The following is a 22574-nucleotide window of genomic DNA, read 5'->3' as shown; positions in this document are numbered from 1 at the left end:
CATGTCTACTCTGTAGTTATGAACATCAATGTGTAGTCTTGGCTATTTTTTAAAAAATACTATTTCTAGGCAACTTAAAAAGAACTCAGTGGGCATTTACAGCTTAACCAACCTCAAACAAGTATGAGCAACAAATGCTTTGGCAATTTAAAGTTCATTTAATCACTGCAGAAGGCTTAAGTTTTCTGAACCAAGACTTGGTCCCCTTGAGCTGACCACTGTGAGTGACAACCCAGGGACAAGCAAAAGAATGCTTGAAATAAGAGCAGTGAAGTAAATCTCTGAGCCAAAGTAAAGCAGCAGAGGTTGCAAAGGAGAGAGGAAACAGGGCTAGGTCTGGGGAAAGGCACAGTGGCTTACCAGAGCAGAGGATGTTGTCACCTGAAGACTTGAACTCGGGCGTTCCAAACTATGTCTTCTGTTTGGGGGAGCAAAACTCCTTTCACTAAGGAAAGACAATGTAAAACTTCATTTTTGAGACACTGTTGTATTTGAGATCTGATTATACCAGCACACACACACACACACACACACACACACACACACACACACACACACAGGAAGAGGCTGTTTGAAAGGTGTTACAGCAAATTAACACATCGTAAGAAAGATGTTGGGCTCACAAAACTCAGCCTTTCCAACCCTGAGCTGCAACCTGATTGAATTAGTAAATAAGCAAAATGCAAACCAAACTTAGAGCTCTGTAACACAGAGCAGATGGTCAGCCAATCACTAAGCTGAGTTTCCACAAGACCATGCTCAAATAAGGCAAAAGCTAAGTTTTAAATAACCAATCCCTCTCTGTACCTTGGTCCTGTCTATTATATATCACTACCAATTTTCTATCCCTAAACATTCTGGAGTGTCCCAGAACATGCCCTGGATCTCAGGGATGCATAATTCATAAATCATCCTTTGATCAATTAGAGTGTTATATTTGTTGTATCTTTCCCTCTTCCTCCAAAAATGAATCATTCGGGCCAGCAAGATGGCTTAGTGGGAAAGGAACCTGCTAGCAAGCCAGACAACCTGAGTTTAACCCCCGGATCCAAATGGTATAAGGAAAGAACAGACTCCCACAGATGGTCCTCTGACCTCCACACATTACACTGTGGCATGCACATACCCAAATAAATAATAATAAATGTGTTGAAATATTATTTATGATTTAATAACACCACTGGAGATCAAAATGTAAAGCTAACCACAGCCATAGAGCCAGGCAGTGGTGGCACACACCTTTAATCCCAGGACCTGAGAGACAGAGGCAGACAGATGTCTGTTAGTTCAGGCCACACTGAGCTACATGAAACTGATCTAGTCTAAAAGAGAAACATATCACACAAAGGTGATCTCAGCATTTAAGATCACAAACCTTTAATAATGGCAAGTAAGTTAGAACTCTTTGTCTCTGATGAATGATGCTTCGATAGTGCAGAAAGCAAGCTTTGCCCCTGGGGTAACGGGAAGATCTTTCTAGCTCCCAAACCCACTCCTTTATGATGCCAGCCAGCTCCATCTGCTCCTTGTGACCTATGGCAGGATCTCCTCAGCTATCAAAAGTCAAACACTGTTGAGCTTTCTGGGTTCGGCATCTGGCTCTTTCAGCAAGCTTCCGTTAGCTTTCCTCCTCCTCCTCTGCCTACTTGTTAAGCCTTAGTCAACTGACCTTTTCAACAGCTCACACTTTGGATCACCTTACAGCACCACAGCCTGCTGCGATTCATATTTTCGGGCTCTACGTTCCTTTTTCTTACACTTTATTCCCATCCATTCAAACTGTTTCTAACTGCCACACTGTTCTCCACTTTTCCTGCCCTGTGACCTTCTGTGGGGACATATTCCAGGAAACCCATGATTAGTCTATCCCAAAAGACTGTAGGGATGAAGCTCTGTTTATCAGGATGGGTCCTGCCTTGTGCAGTCTAGGAAAGTGTAGAACCATATACATTAGTGAGACTATCTTCACTTTATGATATTGAAAAAGGAAAACCCCGTGAGGATGTCAGGGATGATATTCAACTCACCATTGATAAGCTGGAGAGACTTGGGGTCTAGATTCAAAGAGGAATTTCCCATCAAAAAGTTCTGGCGTAGTGTCTCGGCGATATCATCTCTGAAGTTACTGATTGTGTAGACGGCAGTGGGTTTGTCATCCATCTCTACAAGGCCATGGTTTTCCACCTTATTGGAGTGAAGGCTTATGAGGTCCCAGGTGGTATTGCCGATGGCCTCGCCATTGAAGGTGACTGCATAGTGAACGTCTATCCCACTATGGATGACAGAACAAATTAGGTCCAGCTAAGTAAGCACAAAAAAGGAGCTTTGGGTAGGTCTGTAGACAGCATTAGGCCAAGAGAAGGAGTCTGGAAAGGCCTGGATTCTATCAAAACCTCCTAGCACCTCCTCCCCCTCCTCATGGCTAAAACAATAGAACAAGAATTCCAAGGAAGCCACAGAGAAAACCCTACCACAGGATCAAAGGCTCTTCATGCCCCATATTTTGAACCATTTCCCTTTCTTTCAAAGCCAACCTGTGTCTTTTTGATAATTCCCTTCTTCCTTCTTTCCCTACATGAACACCAGTTCCTGGAGAAAAGATGTAACTACAGAAGCTGGCAAACTAAGTAGACCTCCAGTGATGTGGGGAGACTGGGAGCTGTAAGTCCAGAGCCATTTAGTCTACCTCTATGTGTGACCTAACAGCTGTGTTAACATTAGATAAATCCTCTGGAATGTACACACAGACCCCCTAGCTCCCACCAACCCCAAAACTAAGATAACACTGACGGGCTTTAACAGAGATCTCCCCACTTTATCATAACCCACCTCCCTGATACGTCCACCACTGTATATTAAACATATGCTGACTTACGATTTTCTTTGTTCCAATAGCATGACAATTTCATGACATTTCAACTGCTGTCATGTTGGAACATGGAGTTTGAAGCAACCAAAGCCTGTGTTCCTAGGCCATAGTCACTCTATATTTGGCTCCAGAATGAGCTATCTCTTATCCTCTTTTAAGAGATGTTTCTTCCATCAAGACTTGTTATGGTTTGTACTTCCTGTTTAATATAGATGAACTGGTCTGCTGAGACAGCTTAGCCAATGAAGGAGTTTGCCACCAAGCGTGATGACCTGAGTGAGTTCAATTCCTGAACCCACATAGTGTGAAGGAGAAAACCAGCTCACACAAGTTGATCCTGGCCTCTGTACACATTGTACACATAGCCTTTCTAACTCCTCCCCAAAAGAATATAATTTTTCTCATATACCCTTATTAGTGTTATCAGAAAAGTTAGGTACTAACCTACAACTATTTATTGAGGAGGAAAAAAATTCAAACTTTCAGGTAAAAAGTTAAATGTGAAGGTAAAGCAACTTATTTTTCTAATATAGACAGATGATAGATAGATAGATAGATAGATAGATAGATAGATAGATAGATAGATGATAGATAGATAGATAGACAGTAAGCTAGAATACTAGAATGACAGCTATGTGAATCATTCAAGAGACTCACTTTTGAGTGACAGGCCAGAGAATTTACAGTACAATAAATTTAAGGCAAAACTCCTAAGGCCTCTATGACATGATCTTACTTTTGACATGTTTACAACACTCTGACACTTACTAATTCTACATTTCACTTAGAAATCCTTATGAGTTTTTTTTTTTTTTGCAATCTTTTTTTTCCTCTTATCTTTTTCCCTTTGACTAATTCCTTTGCTAATGAATTAAAAGAAACGATAAGAAGTGCTAACAGATTAACTATGTACAAAGTAAGCTTTTTCACTAACCCTTTGTACAAGCAAATAAAAGAAGGAATAAAGGAGGGAGAGCAAATAAGCAATAGTTGGTGTGTTATTTTGCATTTTCTTAGCCACTGGAAGAAATGATATGAGAAGATAAAAGTTGGAAAGCAAATGTGACTGTCACTCACCCACTCACTGATGGTTGTTTCTAGAGATTATGAATATTTTATTAATGACTCTAATATGAAAATTTTTGCATGCCTTTAGATTTCTTTCATTCATTCTTTTTTTCCTTTTTTATTTAAATTGGAAACAATCTTATTTCGGCTTGATATGTAAAACACTGATAGTTTTTAAGTGCTCTCAACATGCTAGGCACTCACTGTGCCTTTATTTCTCTCATTTAGTTTTCACAATAAGCGTATCAAGAGTTTCATCACTTTCAGAATATTGTTAAGGAAACAATATTAAAGTTTCAAAGAAGTTAAAAGGCTTCTTAAAATTCTACAGTGAAAATGAGATGGAGTAAGGCTTCCACTTCAGCACCTGCATTCTGGACTAAGGATGGTCAACCAACGCCCGACAAAGTCATTATGAGGGGTCTCATCACACTGGCCCCCAGCTTGTCTCTTCACATCTGGTATACAAGATACCTCCAAGGGCAAGAACTACCTTCCAGAAAAACAACACTCAAGCCAGATGTGTAATGGAAGATATCTGTTTCAGACATTCCATGGCAGCAAATGACTCCCATAAAAACAGGCAGCATCTTCCCATTAAATATCTGTGTGTGCATATGTAGGTATGTGTATGAGCATATCACATATGGCTGAGTATATACATACATAATAGGGTGTGTGCCTACTTAATTACATTTGTCACATGCTTGTGAAAAGATTTTGTTATTGTGACTATCTCTCTCTCATTTCTAGCCCCAATATTCAGCTTGGCAATTCATACTAAGAGTCACTCAGTGTCTATCATATGAGCAGAAATCTAGACTTGTCTGAATATAAGAAGAAAAAAGTATTCAAATTATTTACATATCTAAAGGAAAATATCAGAAGAAAAAAAAAAGACAGCATTCTGGATCATAGGTGGATGGAGGTGGCCAGTAATTTATGCTCAGTGGAAAGTTTCTGACCAGCATGAAACAAAGTTCCCTGAATGAACGTCACCTTTACAGAACCTTCAGGGAGGCTAATTGGCTATTTGGGACTTTAATGATGAGAAAGTTAGCAATGCTACAGGGCCAGCGGTAACTTATCTTGGGCCATCTTTAGACCTCTTATCATCCCTCCATGTGTGAACTAACATCTTCGTGACTATGAGGCAAATTGTGCACCTCCTCGAGGTATCTGTACAACCTATTAAACTTTCTTGTAGTGTTAGCATTAAGACAAAAAACAGTGGTAACAATAAGAAAAAAAGGGGGGGGAAAGAAAAGATGTAGGGTGCGGGCGGGGAGGAGGAAGAAGAGGCTGTACCTAAAAGAACTCAAATGGCTTCCTCATTACGTAAAAACTTGGGCAAGGATAGTCAAGCACTTATTTACTGGAAGTCTAGCATGTGCCTTGCATGGCTCTTAAACACGAAGGAGAGAAGACCATGAGAAATGTTCTTGGATGAGAAATCTATGCAAATTAGGAAGTCTGTGTTAGATTACTAACCTCATCCTTCACTGACAACCTAGCCCTTTGCCTCCCAGTGACTGCATTGCTCATCTAAAGATGGTATGTCTACTATAACATACCTTGTCTAGTAAAGATAAATTCATTAAGAAAAACAAAATGACTTGAAAAGACACTGAAATATATTATCATGTTTTTGTCTTGGATCGAGAACTCAAAGAAATGCTTGAAATGCCAAGAAATCATGTCTTCTTAGAGCCAAGAACTTCACTGTGACCAAGAAGGCTGCATTCTGGCAAGCCATGAAGTGCAAAGACCTCTCAGGATGAAGGAAATTCTTTTACATTTCAAGAGGCCAAGAAGGGTAGACAGGACATTTCTGATTAAAGAAAGCTGTGTTGGCCCCACGCTCAGTTAACCTGGGGTAGCCAACCACTGTGGCATGAGATGCATTTCAGTGTGAATCACCCTGGAATCCATCAGTTTTAGGCAACGGTCATATGAAGGAAAGGTTCACCCTTATTTGCTTGCCCTAGATACACCGATTGACTATTTGGGTGTACATATTTTTAAAAAGGAAAGTACTGGTATTCCATATCATCACTCAAGCTAAATAAAAGGAGAGTATTTCAGGGGAACTCAGACAATGCTTCTGTTGCTTCTAGAAAGAAAGTATATGTTTACAAAACTTGAAGATGAAGTTAGGACATGTGTTTGCCACATTGCCCTTTCAAATGGGTTCTACTAAATATGTGTAATAAGTGGGATTGCACACAATAAAATGTAAATCAAAAATTTCACATGCATCTAAATGCTAATGGCAAAGGAGGACAGAGTGTATATTCTTTATTTCTGTTCTACACAGTGGTTCATGCACAAGTAGGGAAGCCAATATATCAAATTTACAAATAAATTCAATCAATTAACTGATACCACCTGATAACACTACACAATTTTGGAAACTGTGCCTCAGATAACGTTCTACAACAATATATTGACTTCATATAATTGTTTTCTGTGTTCAATACAGGACTGTGAGCAGCCAGCAAATGGCTACTACCCTTCCAATACTAGGAATCATTTCTGGATTTAGTGTTTTTTCCACAGTCTGATCACCATAAGAGGAAGTTAGATGTACAGGTGGATCTCTAGAATGGGTACATACCTCAGCACTGCAGCGATAATACAGAGTAGATTACAATCAGTAAAAATACAGAAACCCAAATTCTGATCCGTCAAGATATCTGATATCTCCTACTCATGCAACTTCCAACAAGACAATCTCTAAAGAAAAATGTCCTCACTAGCCAAACAAATATGAATGATCATTTTACTATCCCACAAGGATACTAATATGATAAAGTTTTTTAAAAATGCAGGTGAGGATGTCCACCCTAAAAATTCCTAAAAAAGACAAAACCCCAAAATTATCCATGTCTGTATGCATGGGGTTCGCCCAATAACAAGGCATTTCATAAATACTTGTAAAATAATGTAAATAATGAAAATAAAGTTCTTTCCAAACCAAGACAGTCTTATCAACCCTAGGGGTTTATTGGGAGTTGGTTGCAGTGACCTCTCTCAAGCCATGCATGCCAAATTCCACAATGTCCAAGCCCCTTAAGTGCAATGGAGTATACATTGCACTCACCTTCCTGCTTAGTTTAAAGCAGTAGCCCTCAAATTCCTAATGCTCCTACCCTTTAATTCAACTCCTCATGTCATGGTGACCCCAAACCATAAAATTATCTCACTGCTACTTCATAACTGTAATTTAGCTACTGCTATGAATTGTGATATGTGACCCTGTGGGTCAGGTTGAGAACCAATGTTCGAAATCCTCTCTAGAATGCTTCTTAGTGTAAATCCTATATATAAACACTTTTTACTATCTGGGGCATAATGACAACCCAAAAAAGTCTGTATATGTTCACTACAGACAAAGGAGTCTTCATTGTCTTTGTTTTATGTTTTTACAATGTTTTCATTGAATTGGTTGGTTGAATCCACAGATATGGAAGCCACAGATGCTGAGTTGAGTGTACAATGAAGGAACGTTTCTGTAATCACTAAACACTTCTATAGTTAGCCAATGAATTTACTTCACAGACTCCATTCGTATTTACCAGGCTTCTAAGAGAAGTAAATTAAGAATCCATGAACAAAACTTTCAAAAAGGGGGGGGGGGGTTTGATTGTGTCATTACATTGTGTTTCCTAAAAATTCAAGAACAGCTATTCTTACAAATGAGCTATTATTATTATAAAGTTCAATGATAACACTTTAAAGTGCATCTGATTGGATTTTAATTCCACAAAGGGCTTTGAAAGTGTGTTTGCTAATGAGTTTTATTCCTATGTTAAATTAATGCAGTGTTTAAAATACCAGTCAGTCAGATACCAACTATAGCCTGAGTGAACTTCAGTCTAATGTCTGTGGAATGCCTATTTCAGTGTTCATAAAATGGTTTTTGTTGGGCTGGAGCAATGGCTCGGTGGTTAATAACATTGACTGTTCTTTCAGAGGGCCCAGGTTCAATTCCCAGAACCCATATGGCAGCTTATAACTGTAAGTTCAGTTCCAGGATATCTGACATCCTCACACAGATATACATGCAAGCAAAACACCAATCACTGCTCATAAAATAAAAATAAATAATTGTTAATGTTTTGGGAGTTTTTTAATTTTTTGTTTTTTTGTTTGTTTTTGATGTGTGTGTTTTTTTGTTTTTGTTTTTGTTTGTTTTTGTCTTGGCAATCTTGTTTGGTTTGGACAGAGAATTTCACTATGCAACCCAAGGTGGCTTTGAACTTGCCATCATCCTGCTTGTAGTCTAAGAACTAAGATTACAGGTGTGTCCTGTAAGCTTCACTAGGGAACAGCTGTCCTCTTTAGTTTACAATGCATTTCCTGGGTCTAATCTCACCCATTGGCATTGGGAAGTTGCAACAGGGACTCTATGACCTTCAAAGGTTAAAATATTTATCATGGCTCTTTGTAGCTTGCCAACTTCTGGTCTTAAGGAGTGGCACAATGAGACTACAAGACTGGAGAACTGAGCTGTGCTCTTCTGCACCCTAGCACTGGATACAAACAATGGCCAACACAGGAAGTACTGAAAGGGACTTTTACCTGCCATTTTCCTTAGAGGACCTGGAAAATAAGAAAGGTATCAATCAGAGTTCAATTATCTTTATAACTGACACATCATTCGTCACTTTACACATTGTCTATCTTCTGATTTTATTTGAAATGTCTTCTTAAGGGAAATACTCACACAAAATCAGATCTACAATGTACTAGACATTAAAAAGAGAGAGAGTTTGAGGCTAGCTTGTTGATCTACATATCAAGAGCAAGCTCCAAGGCAACTAAGCCTACCCTGTCTCAAAAAAAAAAAAAAAAAAAAAAAAAAAAAAAAAAAAAAAAGAAGAAGAAAGAAAAAAGAAAGAAAGAAAGAAAAGAAAGTGAAGGTTAAAAAAGAAATCATCTTAAAACCAAGAATTTTTACAGTTTTTAGATTTAACCTAAGAAAATACTTCTTCAATGTGTGATTTATCTCTTTGTGGATAAATTTTTTGTCAGATCATCAGAGAACTTCAGTTGCTGACATTAAAATCAGGAATGGTGGGCTGGAGAGAGGGCTCAGTAGTTAAGAGCAATGGTACTAAGACCATCTTAAAGGTCGACCAGCTAGCCTACAGTACAGTGCATGGCTTTTAGTCTTTGTTTATTTTATATAACAGGCATCAAACAGAACTTCTTGGTCTGGAAAGATGCTCAGCAGTTAGAGTACTGGCTGCTCTTCCAGAGGACCCAGATGGGATCCCCAGCTCACACTGTCTGTAACTCTAGTCCCAGGGAACCTAACACCCTCTTCCAGCCTCTGGGAGGACTACACACATGAAGTGAACAGTCACACGCAGGTAAAATACCCACATACACAGACTAATAAAAAATTTTTAAAAATACAACTTCTCCTATGCCTGAAACTGTGCTAAGCACATTACAAACCTTCATTCACTTAATCCTCATTAAAATCCATTAACAACATTGCATTGTAAAGAGACTAAAGAATTAACAGTATCAATTCATTCAAAATATTGCAAAAAGCATTTTTAATAAAGCAGGACTCACAGGTAAGTTTATACAGATGGAAAGTAGAGATCTAGTAATCCACTCAAAACCATCCAGCCCAAAGTGCATAGGCAGCATTCCCAGCTAGACAAGATGGTTCCAGTGGCCATGGTTGTGCCACAGGATACCAAATAAGTGAGACTTTCAAGGGCCTTCATTCTGGTCATCGTGAATGAGCATATGTGATTTGTTGTAGCATAAGTTCAAGTATGCAGTGCCCTTGGGTTAGTGAATTCTCTCCTGGCTTTTTTTTTTTTTTTTTTTTTTTTTTGCAGAAGAAAACTGGGCGTCACACACACACACACACACACACACACATACACTAAGTGCTACATAAATGCTTGCTGTGATTGCTGCCACCACAAGTCCTGCTGAGAACATGGAGCACAGCCCAACCTGTGTCCCTGTATCCTGCAGCTGGGCAACAGCTATTGCCCAGCCCCCAAATGGAAGATTCACACATGAATGTTAGGGGCAAGCCCTGAAAACCCTTCCTCCACCCTCAGGTGACAGCTGCCTGTCCACAGTGGGCTAGTTCATGCCTTTAGACCTGTTTTCCCCCTCTGGAAAAGGAGGGGTGGAAGTGTCTGCCCTACAGATGACAGCTACCTCACTGCAGCACTGAGACACCTCAGAGAAAACTTGCAGTCACTTCTAGTCTAACTCCAGGATCCAGTGCCAAAGGAGAGCTGCATAGCTTGTCGGCACAAAGCCAACCACAGACTGAGCTCCATGGATACATTACTGTGACCCTCATTAATTCAGTTTCACTTGTATAAAACTAGTGTTAAAATACTAACTGACCACAAATAACATTATCACAGCATTCCAATCATGTGCTATTAGAATATATGTGGTGAACTCAGGCTATCCCATTTAGACAAAGAGCAGCATGCTGCACGTCCATTCTTAGAGTAAATCTCTTTACCTGAACTCAAGAATGCGGATGCCCTTGTATCCTGGTAAATCAGCGAACGCATTTTCAACCTGTTAAGAAAATAAAACTAAAGATAATATGAAGAATATGTGAAAGTATATTTCAAACACCTGAAAAGCAGAACAAAAAGTAAACTTGTATCTTACAGTTATCAGAGCTTGTACACATAGATAAAGCTTGTTAGAAAATAGTATTTGCCACAATACCATCATTATTTCTTTTTCATTTTATCTTTCATAATTTCAATGTGCTTCAATTTTATTTTAAGTCATAAAAAGTATATTTATTAGTTAAAACATTTTCCTCCTTTGTGTGAAATATAAAAAAAACATCCATTTCAAACGAAGCTATAATAGCATTTGTATAACAGCATTTTTAAACGTTACTGTTCCAGTTGGAAAGCTGGCAGAGTCGAGTGTCTGTTTTCTCTGAGTGTGAATGTGTCTGAGTGTGTCTGTTTCCTGTCCCCACATCACAAGATAACTAGAAATATACTCAGCATTCAAAAAAAAAATGTCTACAAGGCCCAAGTTATCCATAGAACAGACTGGTCATCACAAAATAGATTAAGGAGCAGTGGCCAGATAACTCTGCTTGCTAAAATGTCAATTTATGAGTGTCACACCCATGAGAGCTGGTTTCAATGCCAGGTCTTTAAAATGCAGCCACATCCATCTATTTGAGCTCAGTGACTGAAGAAAGAAAAAGAATGCCAGGCTGGGAATAATCTAAAAATAATCTAATTATATTAAAAACAAGTATTTTAAAAAAATTAATATTTAATCCATACAAATTCTGAAGGTGGCTCACCCACCTCTGGATCACATCCTTTCTCAAAAATTAGGGTGGAGAGTGGTTGAAGAAAACACTCAAAGTGCATATACACACTCACATGTGTATGTACTCTACAAACAGAACCACAAGCATGTGTGCTCACACAGATACATATACACCTCATGCACAAGTACACACACACACCACACACACACACACACGCACACACACACACACACCACACACACAGAGAAACACACACACACAAAGGATTCATATCCACAAAGCACTGTTTCTTGCCTTGTTTTACTCTTTGAGGGGGAAGAGTAAATGCTCGCAGGATAAGGGCAGAGGGCCAAATAGAAGTAAAAATCAGAAGTCTAAGGCTGTGTATTTGCTGGTGGCCTCAATGTACACCAGCTTTCCTCTGTGGAACTAAAGCTGCCCTGCCTTCCACCACATCAGCCTTCAAACATCAAAATGAATGTAGCTGAATCATTCCATTAACTGCACAATGCCGTTATTACTATCTCTTGGATCCAAACACACATAAGTGTTCTAAGTCAGCACGTGCAGTTAGCTGCTGTACAGAGACCCAGTGCAAGAAACCATTTCACGTTATCAACGCCCATAATAGGAACAGCTACAACTTACTGAGTGACCACTGTGTCTGGGGCTCTGAAATTCTACTTCTAATCTGGGAAGCATTACCAAGACGTGCGTATTATCCTGACTTTACAAATGGCAAAACTGAGACACTAAGATGGCAACTCCTTTGGCCAGGATCACAGAGATGCTTTTAATCAGTCCCTCATAACTTTGGGAAGTAGAGTCTTTTTCAATGTTGGTTCACTGAAGATCTCCCTGTTTGAAGTATGAAGAATTCAAGGATGGCTGGCTCAGGAGTTACTTGCGAATGAACTATCTCTAACATTGCCCCCTATATTCTGCTCACTGAACTACACTGCCCTTTCCCTTTTCTCCTGCCTCATGAGACATTTGGAACTGAGAAACTCATTATAGTTTCCGAAGGAGTCGCTGCAAAGGACAAAGGAAGGACCACTTTGAAAGACAAATGGACAGCTGGGGAGCTGGCTCAGTGGGTAAAGTGTTTGTCACCCAAGTGGGAGGGCCTGGATTCAAATGCCTAGAAACTGGCATGAGGCCTGATGCCATGAAGAGTATCTGTGATCGCAGCTCTGCAGGCAGAAAGTAGGGTAGAAACAGGAGAATCCCTGGGACCCAGCAGGCCAGACAGCCTGATACACACATCTGCAGACAACAGGGATAGGGTCTCAAACAAGGCATAAAGAAAGAACCGAACACACACACAGAGAGAGAGAGAGAGAGAGAGAGAGAGAGAGAGAGAGAGAGAGAGAGAGAGAGAGAGAGAGAGAGAGAGAGTCAGAAAAAGAACTGATTTTACATTCTGCTCATTTAGAGGCCAAACTAGCCATGAGCAAGTTCTGGCCTCCTAAGCCTCACCTCAAAGGTGAGGATACTTATCTGCATGACCACAGACTAGCAGAGGACAGCAGCCTGTAGAAACACTGTAGAGACACTGTAGAGACACTGTAGAGACACTGTAGAGACACTGTAGAGACACTGTAGAGACACTGTAGAGACACTGTAGAGACACTGTAGAGACAATTCCTTAGTACTGTGTCTGCCTTCCTTCCATCCTCCCAGCTCTCATACTACCCTGAGTCCTTTCTGTCCTACTCAATCTGGCCTCAGGTTTACCTCTCTCTCTCTCTCTCAAAAGTTATGGCGTCTGAACCTCTTCCCTTATAAGCAGGCTTCCCCTACCCTGTCTACCAATATTGTTTAGGAGGCAACACAAGGGAACACCCTGTATGACTATGTCAGGAAAGGAGAGAGCTGAATTTAGTTTCCAAGATGTAGAATGACAATTTCCTCAAAAGCACACACAAGCACACATACACAACACACACACACAGAGAGAGAGAGAGAGAGAGAGAGAGAGAGAGAGAGAGAGAGAGAGAGAGAGAGAGTCTCCCACACAAAAAGAAGCGGTTATCACAACACATCACTCCAGGTCTGAAGGTGAAGGTGGTACATGGTACAGAGGCTAGCCAGAGAAGGTGAAGTGGGTGGTTCATGGTTGGCCCAGACCATTCGTCAGCCTCAAATTACCTCAGCCCAGTGGCCACATATCTCATAAAGTCCTTATTGACAGGACACCTTTCCAGGTGTTTATTAGATTTTCTCTAAATCTCCAGTCATCCCTGCAAGTTGTTTACTCAAACACTGAGGCATATGAAAGGCTCCTTAATCCAGGCAGGAAGACCAGACAGCCAATTCAAAACAGTATCAGATGCCAGGTGGCCACTGGCCTGGCTGACATTTCTCCTGCATACCATACAGCCTTGCAACTTGGCCGCACGGCTAGGAAAATGAATTGTCTGGCCTACACTCCTACCCATGTCTGATGGCTGCAATGATGCTATTTGGCTGACCAATGCATATTTTCATTTCCCATCTGGACACAAAGACTAGGGAAGGAAATGAAGCCACGGTAATGGAATTAACAAAGGTGGTCAAGGAGAAGCCAATCCAGGAGGGATGGAAGAGAAATACACAGGGAAAGCGGGTGTGCCCAGTTATCGCGTAGAAGAGTAGACGGCATTCAAGGCAACAACAGTACATAAGAGCAAAGGTACACTAGGACGGCACCAGGTACCGTTTAATGGAAGGATTCTCAGTTCAAGCTCTACCGAGAATTCTTTCAGAAGGTGTGCTTTAACACAGGTTATTTAGAGAAGTCCCTTTAAAAATCAGAACCAGAGGACAGAGACAGGGGCTTGATTGCCCGCATCCCCTCAAGTGCTTCTCAAGTTTCGCACTCTTGTCTGTGAGTTAACTACAAAAAAAAAAAAAAAAAAGTGTCCAAACTAAAAAACCAAAAAAGAGTAAAGATGGACTTTAAAGAATTAAACCTATTGTTCTTGCCAGAAAAAAAAAAAATGATAAAGGGTACACGGCTGTTCAGAAACATTCATTTCTCCAGACGCTGAAATTAAACCATAGACCCCGTTCTTCCTTGGCTGTGATGCGTTACAAAGAGAATTTACTTGTTAATGGGTAGTCAGATGTTGTTTCTAGGAAAGAGTTTACCTTTCTCTGAACTTTTCACAACATTTTCTGAAGTGGCTAAGTTGCAACCCTGGGAACCTAGTTGACGGTCAGTGTGAATCCTCAACTTACCTTTAAGCCTTGTTGTTGTTATGAGAAACTTAATCCCCAACAAACAATCATGTCATCCAATCAAATGAACCACCCACATGGGAGATGCTTGTTTCCTATAATGTACATGTTTAAAACAAGTAATAGTGTCTTTTAAAAACTTTAAGAAACACCCGCCTCTGAAATGAACTCTTCAACGAGGAGTCGGTAGATGGCGCTAGAGGGATCCCGCAGTTCTTCAGTATATTGCTTCCCCAGAAGTCGGATGCTGAATTCAGCTATCTGTTCCACAGCTGGCTGTGTGGGCTCCTCTGTCACTGTCTCAATTTCATTACTGATCTGGATTTAGAGCGAATGTAAATAACAGTAATTATCCATTCAGTCAATAAATATTTACGGATTACCCTCAAAGTTCCAGACACTGCATCAAATGATGACTTTTTATGTAGTATTCAATTGTACTATAAAGTTGAATAACCTTTAGGATTAAGTGGATGTTATAATCACTATACACTTGTATATTCTTTAAGCACACATTGACAAAAAAAGAGCAAGAACATTTCCATAGGAAACTATCAAGATGAGTAAGAAAATGGGTGAATATTCTGTAACTTCATCAAAACCTGGCTAACAGAGACAGTCTTTGAATATTTTTGGTTCAAGAAGCCCTTCAGACGCCTGAAAATAACTCGGCAACTCAAAAAAAATTTATTAACATGTATTAAAACTCTAAATGTTTACCAACAAAAATTTCAAATGATAAATTTGCAAAACATATAGTAATTAATTTAACGATGACAGAGTAGTTGGGTATGGTGGTACATGCTTTTAGCTCCAGCACTGGGAGGCAGAGGCAGGCAGATCTCTGTGAGGTCAAGGACAGCCTGGTCTACATGGTGAGCTCTAAGCCAGCCAAGGCTACATAGTGACACCCTGTCTCAAAATTAATAATAGTAACAGTAAGCAAATTTCGTGCAAAAGTCAACAACACATGCTGTGAAGCTGAAAGTAGTGGGAGCTAGCATTGTTTAATTCCCATGTTTATTTCTGTATTCAATTAATAAAAATGTGTTATTTTAATGGAAGCAACATGAAGAAAATCTTGTCATATAAATATGTATTAGGAAAAAAGGGAACAGAGCAATAATCTTTCTGATAACTTTGAATATTCTGTAGCAACACACATGAACTTAAAAGGATGTCATTTCTTAGACATATATTGCCATTGGTCAAAACCACAACAAATTTTGTGTTTTACTGTGTGACATTAAAACCTAATTCTAGGCTGGGGAACACATGACTAACAAGTTCAAGGCCCTGGGTTCAATCCCAGAAACTACACGCACACACACACACAAATAAAAAACCCACAAACTCAAGAAGCTGGAGTGGTAGTTTACATCAATATTCCCTCAGTCAGAAGGCTGAGGTTGGAAAATGACTAAGACAAGGTCAGCCTGGGCCTCATAGTGAGTTACATGAGCTTCAGAGTGAAGGCCCAAGATGCTGTCTCAAAAAGAAAATGAAATATTCCAGGTCTTTCAGTGGCCAAAGCTGGAGTAACTTGGGCAACAAAATTAATACTAAATAATAACACAAATAACAAAATATCCTTAAATCCGCTCATATGAGTAAAAGACTAAATGTATGAGTGTAGTAATAGTTTCTTTCAGAAGTTTACTTAATAAATCTAGAAGGAGTGAGGGAATTCTACCCTTACCGCTAGAACACCATAGTAACAGCTGCTGTATGCATCACATTTAAATGAGCCCATTCAAGCCCGCTACCCCACTGCACATTTAGAAACACGGAAAAGATGCGTGAGCAGCCTGAAGTTCCAGAACAGGAAACAACCTCGAACGCCGCACCCATTCTCTCTCTACAACATCCCTGACCAAAAAAAAAAAAAAAAAAAAAAGCTGCTCATCTCAGTTTAAAGAGCTGCCGTCAGAAACAGACACAATTTTTAGAACAGGCTCTCACACTTCCAAAAAGCTGCCACATGCCACAGTCAGGAAAGCCTTACCATTAAACCCAGGAAAGCCTTACCATTAAATCCAAACTGCCTCCCTGTAAGTTCCATTATCGACAAAGGTTGTGTAGCTCTGGCTCACAAACTACAGCAGCAGAGGGCCTTTCACAGACACCAGGAAGCCAGAAAGCTTCCTCTGACTTGTCATCGGCTCCTCAACTCCAGACACTTCCAGTGACCTTAATTTTTGCCTCTGAGTGTGGCACCCATACATGAGTTCTAATTAAGATAATGGGACTATCACCTACTTAAAGGAGATTCTCTATCTTTATTAATGCAATCTAATTTTACACGGCCATTCATTGCATTGGGTGTTTTTCCAATAAATACATGATACGGCTCAGTAATACAAAGACCACTACCAATAAAAGTTGTTAGTTATGTGGAATTTTATACAAGACTGCCTCTCTGTTTATTACATTTCTTCTTGGGACTGGAGAGATGGATCCACAGCATTTGCTGCTCTCGTAGAGGACTGAGGTTAGTTCCCAGCACCCTCGTTGAGCCCCTCACAACCACTTGTAAGTCCGGTCCCAGGGGACCTGGTGTCTTGCTCTGATTCCTCAGGAACCTTCACATACATGAATGTAAAGCACACACATACAAACACACACACAGAGAGAGAGATACAATTTTTAAAATAAATACAGCTTTTAAATTCCATCACAGTAAACTGGACAGAGATTTCCAGTTCTAATATTTTTATTAAAAATGCATGTAACTAACCTTATCTCTGTAACCTAAAATGCTGGTTGTTTTAATGTTTTGAAAAGCTAGCTGGCACTTAAAACAGTAAAAACAGAAAGAAAAAGACTGAGATGTCAAGATGCTAAAACAGAGATTGCAAGGTACCAGGACAGTTTCACATAGACGGTGCAAGCATCCGTGAAGCAGGTGCTATTCCTCATAGCACACGCTGAAATGTTAAAGACTGCAAAGGTTACAGCACCGGCTGGAATCCCTGTCCTGGCTGAAAGTCAGCTCTGAGACTTCCCCATAAAGCAGGGTCCTTAAATCTCTGAGACAACTTGCCAATGTATCAGGCAGAACTGATGAAGAGAAAGTACTGGATACAACACGGAGTTTCAGCAAAGAAATGAAAGTTATTAAAATAATGAAGAGCCATAATGAGGAAATGAGGCGATCAGTCCGACAACTGATCATGACATTTCCAGAATTTACATTAAATACAACGCTCCGCATTAAGTAGATGTAACAAATAAACCAGTAACTCGTCTTTCTTGCCCTTTGCTTTCTTGCACCCTGATTCGTACGGGTGGAAGCCTGTGAAGCAAGTCTACCGGGCGCGTTGTTCTAACCGTGTGTGCTCCCCTTTAGGAGTCTGCCCTGTATCTTGGAAATTTAAAAGTATTTTAAGCTTCTTATGATCGCTGTGTCCGATAAGGTGACAACCTGAGGTGACTGATGTTGTCACTACAGCAATTCCACAGCACCATGAACCACACCCACATTAATAAGGTAGTACACTTCCTGGATCAGTGTAGCGACTCTCCCGCAACTGTCTAACCCAGACAAAGGCCTGAATATTCCTCAAGCCTATGAAAGCTGGGTAAGGAAGCAGTGCAAGAAAGTTTGAAGCTAGCGGAGGTTGATTCGTGACCTTTAAGGCAAAAGGCTACATTTATAATATAGAAGGGCAAGGTGGACACTTATTTAAGACAGTATGGGAAGTCTCAGCCACTTCAATGAAGTAAGAGAACAGAAGAAAAGGTATCCAAGCTAGAGGGAGGGAAGTTAAGACACGGTATGTGTTTACATATACATGTGGGTATACATGTGTATACAAACCCTGAAGACGCCTCAAAATAACTGTTAGAACTCACAAGCAAGTTCAGTAATGTCATGGCCTACACAATTAACAGACAAACCCCAGCAGTACTTTACTAATGGAATTTGTTGCAAAAGGCAGCCTGGTTCTTAACAGTCCCCCTCCCCCACGTCCTCCATGTTAGACAGTAGCAAAACAGAGCTGGACTTACACTCTCTTCCGGTGATACCACACTGCTCTCTGAGGCCACCCCTGGATCTGAAGCACTGGGAATATCACCTAAGCAGAACACCAAACACACATGAGGAAGCCATGATCATGGCAGGAATTAAAGACTTACTTCAAAAGCCATTCTTACACATCCTTTGCTTTCTTCTTCTTCTTTTTTTTTTTTTTTTTTTTTTCTGAAGGTTCTTTTAGTTATAAACTCAAAAGACATTTGTACAGGCTTCCTAGAATCTTAATAATTATGACTCACTGAACAAGTGTTGTTTGGGGGGTTGTCTGTTTGTTTGTTTCATGTGCAAGGCTTTTCATGTGCAAGTATAGAATCTAGGATACAAAAAGAAAGTTTCTGTTTCTAGGGAGCTTTCTAGTTAGCAAAGGGAACAGATACTGAAGTGCATAACTATATTTTGCGAAATTATAGCTTAGCCATTATTTAACAATCATCAAAATGGAGCCATATCATACTATTCTATTTTTGTAGGCACTCAAAATTTCTAAGACAAAGAAGTTTAGTTTTTATTAAAAATACTACGGGCTTGGGAAAGCATCTTCCTAGCATGAAAGATGCCTTTGGGTTCAACTCTAGCAAAAAGAGAGAAAGAGAAGATACTACGGGCTTGGGAAAGCATCTTCCTAGCATGAAAGATGCCTTTGGGTTCAACTCTAGCAAAAAGAGAGAAAAAAGAAGAAAGGGACAGAAAAAGACAGGGATGAGACAGAAGACAAGAGAGAAAGAAAATGACTAATTTACATGAAACACAGAACTTGGAGCTGGAGAGATGGATCGACAGAGCATGTCAAGTTCTTCCAGAGGACCCTCGTTTGGTTCCTCCCACCATGTCAGGCAGCCTGTAACTCCAACTCTGATACTGTCTTTGGTGTGACGCCCTCTTCTGGCCTCCCTAGCCACATACTTGCACATTTCACACGCACATGCACACACAAACACACACGCACAAAGAGAAAGAGAAGCAACAAAATTAAATTTTAAAAACCTAAGTTAAAAAAAATAATGAAAATCTTTTTTTTTTTAATGAAAATCTTTTAAACTTGAAAAAATACAGCACTCAAAGAATGTCATACACCCAGGATGTGTAAGAAAATCCTTACGAAAGTCTGGACCAAGTAATGCAAAGTGACAACATAAAGGTTCTACCTTCAACTTAAGTGTCACAATAATTCATGTGCCACATTCATGTTTTAAGCTGTATTTTGATTTTTAAAGTATTCACAGCATACTATCATGAACCCAGTGAAAAATAACTGCTTTTTTTTTTTTCCCCCTTGAGCACTACACAGGAAAAAAAAAAAAAAAAAAAAAAAAAAAAAGCAATGGCATGTTTTAAATATGAGGTGAAAATCTATGCTTGCTTGAAAAGTATCTTAAATCTTCAATTGCTAAGAAATAAAAGCGAATGAAGGGGAAACTGTACCTGCCAATGTTGAGGTATCACCAACAGGAACTGGAGAGGACAACTCAGGCCTAGGAGGAAAGAAATACAGCTATTAAAAATTACAGAAACCTGGGAGAGTATTATAAAAATTTGGAACTTGGGTTCTGTGGTGGTTTGAAAGAAAATGACCCCCAAAGGCAATGGTACTATTAGGAGGTGGAACTTTCTTGAGGTGGGTGTGGCCTCGTAGGAGGAAGTGGGGGGGTGGGCTTTGAGGTCTCCTTTGCTCAAGCTACACTCAGTATGGTACACAATTCACCTTCTGCTGCTGCCTGCAGACCAAGACGTAGAAGTCTCAGCTCCTTCTCCAGCACCTTCTCTGCCTGCATGCCACCATGTCCCACTATGATGATAATGGATTCAACTTATGAACTGGAAGTAATTAAATGTTTTCCTTTGTATGAGTTGCCATGGTCATGGTGTCTCTTCACAGCAATAGAAACCCTAACTAAGACAGGTTCCCTTAGATCACCAAATAAGGGTTCCCAAGCCAACATACTTATTTGCCTATTTATCTCTGCCTCCACCCCTTAACCCTCTAGAATGTATTGTCAGTATAGGAGCACTGCACTCATTCAGTATTTAGAAACTCAGTTCCTTATTCCCAGCAGCTACACTCCAGGTATTCAGTGCTCACAGGTAGCTAAGGACTCAGTAATAAAAAAATAAAATAAAAAAAAAAAAAAGGGGGCATCTTGGATTGCAGGATATGAGGGGAAAATAAAATGAAGTTCAAATGCATTTAGAATATATATTAGCATAAGCAAGCCTAAACAGATCCAGGTATCCTCAGGCAATACCTTCATGCAACACAGAAATAATTATTGAACAATGATTTTTTTATCATCATCATCATCATCATTATTATTATTATTGTTATTATTATGAGGGAGACATATTCACCAACGTCAGACTGAACTGCTCAACACAGGAGACCGATGTGTGTGCTAACATGGATAACGCCAGTGTAGCCCCTCATGGGCTGACTTGTAGGCTGTTTTATAATACGGAATCTCTCTCCACACAGACAAAATTATTCCTTTTCTCTTCAGAATTTTTCTTGGGACTTGGGACTGTGAAAGAGGGGACGAAGGTATTTGTCTGTAACTTGCACAAACAGAATGGGACAGTTTGAGTCTACAGTCAGAAGAACATGAGTAACAGAATGAGCTGATTAAGCCGGGCCAGCTCCAAATGAGACTGGTTCCGTTTCAGCCAACCCATGGCTTACACTCATTCCCCCATCATCAGGGATGTCTTCGTGTGCGGTAAAAGAGAAAAAGGAGGGAACCTCCTCCCAGTGTGAACAAGAGGCAAACCTACATCTACATTTTTCCTCTTTGAATGTAGCTCACGGAATACTATGTCATCTCTGAGCATAGTGACACAGAAACAAATTGAGATAAAATGTGTGAACGTGTGTTGTGACATCCAAAATTATTTAATATGGAAACACTGAGAAACACTGATCTTTGCGAAATACATGGTATAGGCAGCTTAAGCACATCACAATGCAGAATTAATAAAATATAATGAAATTCACCCTGTTGAGTTCATTCATCTTCCTTCTCTCTGTGTCCCTATATAGATATATTCACACGCACATGGCATAAATACATATTGATTTTGGTATGGTTGTTTAAACAAAATAAACAAAATTAATATATGCTGTGCATGTTGGGATGTTCGGTGCTGATTATGGAGAGTCTACAAGAACTTGTAAACCAAAGCCACTTCCCTCGTAGAGGATTGTCTACGAGGGCTGTAGAAAGGAGCCAGACACCTTTCTTATTCACTTGCCATCATCCTACAGAAGGCTGCTAAAGGCTGCATGATGGGTTGATTATACAGGTAGAGCCAGGCTTCAGGTGTTCCCTGAAATTACTTTCTTCAGACTTAGGCTCATGTGAGGTACCATTGTCAAACCTAGTTTGTGTTGCTTCTGTGATAATTAAATAGTAGAACAAATATTTTACACAGTAAAAGATAATTTTACCAAAGATTATAATCTGATTCTTGAGACTCATATGGGTGTGGGTCTAAATCCTAAATTCATTCCATGCTCAGATGGGTTGTCTGAAATTAATTGAACTGTTTCTCATATAATTTTTTTAATATAGCAAATGCTCATAACTTGCAGAAACAGCTTGATCTGGAGGGTTAAGCACAGGCCTGATTATGAAGAACAATGTGAGCCAGCTTAATCTTTATCTTTTAAGAGCAACAAGGAGCTAGTCCTTTGTCTTGCAGAGGAGAGGGATCTGGTCGAATTTGCATTCTGAAAGCTTTTGGGCCAGAGTGTAGCAAGCGCATAAGTGAGAGGCAGAGAGATCCACCAGCAAACTTGGTATGGAAAGAAGTGTTTATTGGTCATAGAAATTGGGGTGTTTATTGGTTATAGAAATTGGAAAGTATGAGGGAACAGGTAGAGTAAAAGGTAACCGGGAATAGAAGAGAAGAAAAACAAAAAGCAAGAGCAATAATGGCAGCTGGGGAAGGGATTTTCTCTTTCTTTGGGGGTGTGGCCATCAGTAGCTGACCTTGTTCCTGTAGAAGACGACATATCCATGGGCATACAGGCAGCAATAGCTGGATAGGAGCTGGAAAGGGGTATGCTGGCAGGGATC

General features: G+C 39.9%; 1 protein-coding gene across 1 annotated transcript in view; it reads right to left on the bottom strand.

Annotated features, from left to right (window-relative positions):
* Impg2 (interphotoreceptor matrix proteoglycan 2) overlaps window positions 1–22574 on the bottom strand; it is a 58182-nt gene that overhangs the window by 20360 nt on the left and 15248 nt on the right. The window contains 8 exon segments of the mRNA XM_051191628.1: window positions 361–398; window positions 401–445; window positions 2028–2272; window positions 8522–8542; window positions 10455–10513; window positions 14622–14783; window positions 18477–18544; window positions 19927–19976. Of these exon segments, the coding sequence (XP_051047585.1) occupies window positions 361–398; window positions 401–445; window positions 2028–2272; window positions 8522–8542; window positions 10455–10513; window positions 14622–14783; window positions 18477–18544; window positions 19927–19976 (688 nt within the window).

This window comes from Phodopus roborovskii, unplaced genomic scaffold (genome assembly GCF_943737965.1).
Source record: "Phodopus roborovskii unplaced genomic scaffold, PHOROB, whole genome shotgun sequence".
NCBI classification, from domain to species: Eukaryota; Metazoa; Chordata; class Mammalia; order Rodentia; family Cricetidae; genus Phodopus; species Phodopus roborovskii.
The sequence above is the reverse complement of the archived record's forward strand: the minus strand, read 5'-3'. Positions and strand labels throughout refer to the sequence as shown.